The 7,639-nt window shown below is 59.7% G+C and overlaps 1 protein-coding gene across 1 annotated transcript in view; it reads left to right on the top strand.

Moving 5' to 3' along the window:
- Nucleotides 1-492: 492 nt before the first annotated feature.
- Nucleotides 493-7,639, top strand: part of ADAM33 (ADAM metallopeptidase domain 33) — a 30,799-nt gene continuing 23,652 nt past the window's right edge. Inside the window, exons 1-2 of the mRNA XM_062619977.1 lie at nucleotides 493-674; nucleotides 3,328-3,410. Of these exons, the coding sequence (XP_062475961.1) occupies nucleotides 554-674; nucleotides 3,328-3,410 (204 nt within the window). The 5' untranslated portion in view covers nucleotides 493-553. The remainder of the gene's footprint in view (nucleotides 675-3,327; nucleotides 3,411-7,639) is intronic.

The raw sequence follows: 7,639 nt of genomic DNA, 5'->3' as shown, positions 1-7,639 counted from the left end.
GTCCCTGGGCTGTGTCCCTGTGGTTCTGACTGTGTGTGTCCATGTCCCTGTGTATATCTACATGCCTGTATGCCCACATGTCCGTGTGTCCCCCTACCCCCGTGCCTCCATGGGTCTCTACATGGCAGCACCGTTGAGCCGAGCCTCCCTCCTCTTTGACCGCCCTGAAGCCCGAATCACACGAGCGTTACCCCCAGCCCTGCCGTGTCCCGACGCTCCCAGCCGCCTCCCTGCCCCTCTTCCCCTGCCGGGCTGGCGGATGCGGGTTCCCAAACCCCTTTTCCCCGCTTCCCCATCCCTCGTGGCCCGCAGGGATGCGGCCGGGGGGGGGGGGGAGCCCGGGGGCCGCGCTCGCCTCCGCTCTGGTTCTCATTACGCGGCCGGGCTGGGCCAAGAACCGCAGCAATAAATAAGGGCGAACAATGCCGGCCCCTTCCCTCCCTCCCTCCCTCCCTCCGCCGCCCGCCCCAGCCGCCTCCAGCCGCCGCTCGGGCACGGGGGCTCCGGCCCGGGGCGGGCGGCGGGCGCCACGGTGACGGCCGCGGGCAGCGGCATGGCCGGGCCCGGTGCCCCCCGCCGCGGGGACAAGGTTTTGGGGAGCCCCCGTTCCGTCCTGGCGTTATTAGTGCTACCGGTGCTGCTGCTCGCCCCGGCGGGGGCCGCGGGACCCGCAGGTAAAGGCATGGGGAGGGGTGTGTGTGCATGGATGTGGAGATGATGCCTGAGGGGTTCCTTGGCTTCATTGTGCCCCCTAAATCCTCCTTTCGCTGCTCCATCCCGTTCCAGCGCTGCGCTTTTGACTCTATATGGTCCGGTCGGGATGGGAGGGCTGGGATCGGCTCCTCGCCCCCGAAAAGTGGGGACCCCCCCATGTCCCCCTCCCGAGAGTCCCCCGCTATAGATCTGGCTGTGGGCAGTGGCACTTCGGAAGGCGCTGGGGGTGGTTGTGTTGCTGGTGTATGTTTTAGGGTGAAACATGGCTTTTTCTGCTGTTGAGGAAATAACACTATTCCCCCCCGCGATGTTCCTATCACCTGGGGGGTACCAGGTTGGGGTGATCCCCTTGTATCCAATCTTCCCCATCCCTAATTCCATCCACAGCCCCACCACGAAGCTGGGGCCGATGCTTCTCCCCGCAAAGCACCCTTTTCATGCCGGCTGTTTTGCACTCCCGAGCTTCCCTGCTCAGTTTTCCAGCGACTCCAGGATAGAGCCGTGCGAGCAGGGAGAGCAGCAGGGAGGGTGGTGGGAGCCGGGATCTGTTTGGATAAAGCAGAGAGGAGGAACGGGTGGGAATGGTGCCCGCTTCTCGGAGCTCCGGCATCCTCCGAACGCAGCAGTGCAAACATCCCAAGCGCCAAAGCAGGGCTGTTCCCGACACAGAAAGGGCTGGGAATGAGAGTTTTCCAGGAAATACAAGAGAGGGGGGTGGTGGGAGAACCCCTCTGCTTCGTGTTTGGGTTTGTTTGACTTAAATTGTTAAGGCCCTATCCCATGCTCCGAGTGTCTTTGATTCCCAGCAAAAAGCTCCATCCAAACCAGCAAGGAAATAGAAGAACCGAGAGGATTTTAGGACGTGGCTCAAAGCCCAGCCCAGTAATTCCTGCAGAACTCGTGTCCCGTCCTCTCCCTGGACAGCGTGGGAGAGCGATGGGATCTGCAGCAGGATTTGGGATTTCTTTCCCCAGCCTTTTTGTGTAATGGGAAGGCAGCAAATCCCACCGGAGCTGAGCACAAATCACAGCCGTGCCTCAGTTTCCCCATCAGGTAGTTGCGGTTGGGGGGTTGGAGGCCCCTCATTCCTGCTGTCGGGAGAAGGGAGCTGGGATGGTGCCACCACCTTATCTGCAGTTATTCCTGGAATCTGATTGCATGCTATATATAAGGAAAGCTGATTAAATGCCACTGTGCGATAGCGGCGGGCGCGTGGCGGGGTACCTCGGTCACGTTAAACACTCCATCTGCAATTCCTGCCCTACAAATCCAACCATATTCCAGTGCCTAAAGGGGGGCTACAAGGAACCTGGAGAGGGGCTTGGGACAAGGGATGTAGGGACAGGCCAAGGGGAATGGCTTGAACCTGCCAGAGGGGAGACTGAGATGAGCTCTTAGGCAGAAGCTCTTCCCTGTGAGGGTGCTGAGGCGCTGGCACAGGGTGCCCAGAGAAGCTGTGGCTGCCCCATCCCTGGCAGTGCTCAAGGCCAGGTTGGACACAGGGGCTTGGAGCAAGCTGCTCTAGTGGAAGGGGTCCCTGCCCGTGGCAGGGTTGGAGCTGGAGGAGCTTTAAGCTCCCTTCAGTACAAACCAGGCTGGGGTTCTGTGGTGAAGCCAAATCCCCCCCCAGTCACTGCACAGGGAACCAAAACAAGCACATAACACACTGAAGCCCTAAGCCCTGTTATTCCACTCCCTTAGTAAATAACTTCACCCTTTGCTGGGGAAGAGGATTCAATCCAAGTGTCCACTGACAACATTTGGCTTGGCGCAAGGCTCCAGCCCGGGACGGTTTTGCTCGACCTCATCTCCCTGCAGCATCGCTTCTGTTTCTGTTGTTGTCCAGCCTTAAGCCCTCGGTAGCTGCTCTCTCTGCTGCAATCCAATACAGCCACATTGTTTAGGAGAGGAAAAAAAACCTCTTAGAAAGCCTGTCTGTGTCTGGTGGAGCCAAGGAATTGCTTGTTCTGCTCTGCCTGGGGGAGCTGGGATGGCTCAAGACGAACCCATGATGTGCTGCTGCTATTTTAGCTCCTCAGCTCCCTGCCTGAGCCCAGCACTGGTTGGGAAGATGATGGTTTGACTTCTGGAGGGGTGAAACTGTGTTTCCTCACCCCGTAAATGATGATGATCAATGGTGTGAAAGCATAAAGACAAAGGAAAAGAGCTGAAATATGGAAGCTGTTGTGTGATTTGAGAGTGATGGAGCAGGGGAAGGATGCGCTGCCACCCTGCGCTTGCTTGCTCTGCGATGCTTGGTGCAGTTTGCCTGCATTGGTTGGTGGTGGCAAAGGGGATGCCATCCACGTGCTGGCTGCTTCTCAGGGTTTAGGGGCATTTAGGTCACTTTTGGGATCTGGGTGGGCAGAAATGCTCCTGAGGGCTTCCAGGCGCAAGGCTGGGCCAGCAATGAGGATGCTGGCATGTGGAAAGGGTGATGCTTTGGCTTCAACCTGGTGTCCATGCCCCAGGGACACCTAAGAGGTGGCACTGGTTGTTGGCTGGAGTCCTCAGCTCTGTTCCTTAACCCCCTGGAGGTGTCTATGGAGCAGCTCCTGCTCTCAGGGTCTGGCATGGTGTGTTCATGTGCTCACCAGGTCTTCTCCCTCCCAGGGCCACCACCCCATGGGGAGCGGGTCACCCCCCACTGGCTCCTCAGGGACCGGACCAGACGAGCCGTCAGCCTGGGTGAGAAGGTAAGAGCAGAGATGGTTCCTCTGCGCTGCCCTGTGCAGATGGGTCCTGGGTGTGGAGCTCTGCATGGTGGGATTCAAATGGAGGTGCTGAGTTTGCATGAGCAGGGTGTTGGGCTGGGGCAGCCTGGACAAGGGAAGGCTCCTGAAGGGGAGACCTGAGAGCAGCTCCAGTGCCTGAAGGGGCTGCAGGAAAGCTGGAGAGGGGCTTGGGACAAGGGATGTAGGGACAGGCCAAGGGGAATGGCTTGAACCTGCCAGAGGGGAGACTGAGATGAGCTCTTAGGCAGAAGCTCTTCCCTGTGAGGGTGCTGAGGCGCTGGCACAGGGTGCCCAGAGAAGCTGTGGCTGCCCCATCCCTGGCAGTGTTCAAGGCCAGGTTGGACACAGGGGCTTGGAGCAAGCTGCTCTAGTGGAAGGGGTCCCTGCCCGTGGCACAGGTTGGAGCTGGATGGGATTTAAGGTCCTTTCCAACCCAAACCAGGCTGGGATTCCATGCTGTGTTGGCAGGATCCCATTAGATGTGGTTATAACCATTGGGCAGGAGGGAGGATGGGTGAGATCTGCAAGGGGGGCCGAAAGGAGCTGGGAGCTTTGGAGGGAGGAGATGGAGGTAATCTGTCAGACCGATGGCTTGGCCAGGTTGGATGGACCAACAGCATGAGCTGAAGGATCTAAGTGTGATGTCCTTGGGGATTCTGCAGAGAGGCTGGGTGCAGGCTGTGGGAATGAGGTGCCATGTCTTCCCAGGATGTCTCTGCTGTCACCTCACCATCTCCACATCTCCCTTCCGAGATGCTCTGGTGCCCCTGGCCTGGGTTTAGTGCTTGGCCCTGGGGCCACCAGCTCCACAGCTGCCCATTGCAGCTGATCCCTGTACCCCACAGCAAGGAGGTGCTGGGAGCTGCGGTCTCCTTTGGGATGGATCCAATCCCTTCCCAGCACAATGATCACTAATGGGATGGTCGCAGGATCCAGCTTTGTGTTGGGGCTGAGCAGATGCGCTGCTGGGAATAGTCAGTGCTGGGAATGGCCCTTCTCTGGCACCTGAAATAGCCCCTCACATTGGGGATGCTGTGCTCAGCCTTTAGCAATGTCCCCTCCCTTCTAGCAGCCCCACGTTGGTGTATATATGGGTTGGAAGGCACTTGGGATGGGGAGCACATGGCAGCAGGAGGTGTATTTACACTCCCAGTGTCCAAATGGTGCTGGGTGGATGCAGACCATGGGCATTTCGGGAATCACCCCGGGAACCCTGGGCCGGGATGGCTGGGCAGGACCCGGAGCACTTCCTGGCGTCTGCTCTGCATCCCCTTGCTCCCAGCAGCCTGGAACAAGGAGGCTCCTGTTCCTCGGAGCAGGGGAAAGGAGGGGAGAGGAAGGGTGGGGGGGCTTCAAGCAGGCAGGATGGTGGCAACCAAAGGATGGGGTAAGGGATGAGCGTGCTCCCTGCTTGTGGACAGAGCCCCAGCACAATGCATTCTGTCCTTGTGCTGCTGCTGGGTGTATCTTTAGGCTCTATTTAATCCACCCCATCCCCACCCTGTCTCCTCCTGCTCTCCAGCAAAGATCCTGGGAATAAACAGGGCTGTGTGGTTGCTGTCAGCAATCCAGGCTGGGCTTCCCGGGTGGGACTTTGCCAGGAGGCAGCATCCCAGTGCTTGGAATGATGGCTTGTGACAGCCCCGACGCTCCTTCATCCCTTCCCTGCAGGTGGGATGCTGCACGCTGGCCCATGGTCCCTCGGGACACCGCTGCGCCTCCTTTCCTTCCTCCCAATGGGACGAGGAGGAGGATGGTGGCGGTGGCCCTGCGGTCCCATCGTGTGAGGGCTGGCACGGCGCTGCTTCCCCCCTCGACGCCCTCCTCTCTCCTATTGTTCGGGGCTGAGCTCCCCGCGGGCTCCTCGGCTCCCAGCACACATGGAAGTGATTTGGGAGAGGCCATGGAGGAGGTCGTGGGGACCCTGATTGCAAACAGCTCCCTCCTTGCTGCTGCCTTGGGGTGGGATCCTGCCCCCCTGCATCCTCCTCCTGCTCCTTCCCCTGGCTCGGGATGCGAAGTGAAGGATGTGGGGCGCTGACCATGGGCTTTCCCAGCCCTTCAGAGGTGGGCATGGAGGTTGTGCTTGGGTGTCCTGCCGGTATCCAGCCTTAAAGCACAGAGGTCCTTTGGGACCCACCAGCCTGCCTGTCCCTGCCTGTGGCAGGGGTTGGAGCTGGGTGAGCTTTAAGGTCCCTTCCAACCCAAACCGCTCCATGATCCTGTGGTTCCATGATAAATAACCCCGGGGAGCATCACACACGTGTGGGATCCCAGCCCAGCTCCGGAGGAGGAAGGGAGGAGAGGACGCCCATGGTTTGGGTGGGCTGCAGGTGCCGAGGACACGTTCTCCTGCCATCTGTTTCCTGCAGGGAAGCCCTTTTCCCCTCGCAAGGTGTGGCAGCGCTGAGCAAACCCTGGTGTGCTCCCTGAGCCAAGTTGGCTTTGGAACAACCCAATTCCTGCCTCTGCCCTCCGTACCCCTGGCTCCCGTGGAGCTGGCTGCTCCTGGGATGCTTTTCCAGGGAGCAGCTGGAGCCAGAGGCCTGTCCTTGAGCTCTTGGATCCCGATCCCGGTGTGCATTCAGTACAAGCTGTGTTATAGCATCACAGAATCCCAGCCTGGTTTGTGTTGGAAGGGACCTTAAAGCTCCCCCAGCTCCAACCCCTGCAGGGACACCTTCCACTGGAGCAGCTTGCTCCAAGCCCCATCCAACCTTGCTCTTCCAACCCAAACTCCGCCGCTCGGATCCAGCTGCCTGGGGAGGACCTGGCTCATCCATTGATGCTCCAGCTGCAAAACCCATCTCCAAATCCTCTGGGGAGCATCTCCTGGTAACTCCAGACCCCATCTTCCTCTTTACACCCAGGCCTGCATGGGTTTGCTTAGGAAATGAGGGCTTATGGGACCAAGCAGATGGCCGGGCTGTGATTTGGTTGTGGCTTTTGGCTTAACTCGTGATGTCCCAATGAGCTCAGTGCTCCTGGGGGCTGCAGGGCAATGGGAGCTTTCCATCAAGGATGGAGGAGGGAAGCAGAGATCATTTCCCCCTTGAAGAGCAGCACAACCCCTTGGCCTCCGCTGTGGTTTGTGTGATCAGTGCATTGAAACAGGAAAACAGACTCAGGCTCAGCCCAATGGGTCTCTGTGCTGCTCCAGGCTGGGTCAAGGCCAGGGTGCATCCATCCCAGCTGTATCCCAGCCCTCGGTGGGACTGGGCTTTGCTGGGATGCTCTGGAGAGAGGCCACCACGTCCACATCCAGCCAGGGCTGAGCTCTGGTTCCCTGCAGCCGATGGTGGGGACCAGTGCATCCCTTTGGGGCTGCTGGAGAAAGGAGGTGGTGTTTGGGTGGGAGAGGAAGGTGCTGGAGCCCAGGATAGTGGGGGAACCTGGGATGATGCTGGAGCTGAGGAGGGTGATGGAGTTTGAGATGGTGATGGAGCCCGGGGTGATAATGGAGCCTGGGATGGTGATGGAGCCTGGGGTGGTGATGGAGCCTGGGGTGGTGATGGAGCCCGGGGTGGTGATGGATCCCGGGATGGTGATGGATCCCGGGATGGTGATGGAGCCTGGGATGGTGATGGAGCCCGGGGTGGTGATGGAGCCCGGGGTGGTGATGGAGCTCGGGGTGGTGATGGAGCCCGGGGTGGTGATGGATCCCGGGATGGTGATGGAGCTCGGGGTGGTGATGGAGCCCGGGATGGTGATGGAGCTTGGGGTGGTGATGGAGCCTGGGATGATGGTGATGGAGCCTGGGATGATGGTGATGGAGCCTGGGATGGTGGTGATGGAGCCTGGGATGGTGATGGAGCCCGGGATGGTGGTGATGGAGCCCGGGATGGTGATGGAGCCTGGGGTGGTGATGGAGTCCGGGGTGGTGATGGAGCCCGGGATGGTGATGGAGTCCGGGGTGGTGATGGAGCCTGGGGTGGTGATGGAGCCTGGGATGGTGGTGATGGAGCCTGGGATGGTGATGGAGCCTGGGATGGTGATGGAGCTTGGGTTGGTGATGGAGCCCGGGGTGGTGATGGAGCCTGGGATGGTGACGGAGCCTGGGATGGTGATGGAGCTTGGGGTGATGCTGGAGCCCAGAATGATGCTGGAGCCCTGGAAGGTGCTGATCCCTGCTTATTCCCGATGCACAGCCTCTTGGCCAGCAGCTCTTGGGGACCCAAGCACCCACTAGT

The sequence above is a fragment of the Pezoporus occidentalis genome, unplaced genomic scaffold (assembly GCF_034315485.1).
Source record: "Pezoporus occidentalis ecotype Australia unplaced genomic scaffold, CSIRO_AGI_Poc_V1 ctg217, whole genome shotgun sequence".
NCBI lineage: Eukaryota > Metazoa > Chordata > Aves > Psittaciformes > Psittacidae > Pezoporus > Pezoporus occidentalis.
Note: the sequence above shows the minus strand (reverse complement) of the source record. Positions and strands in the feature narration are given on the sequence as shown.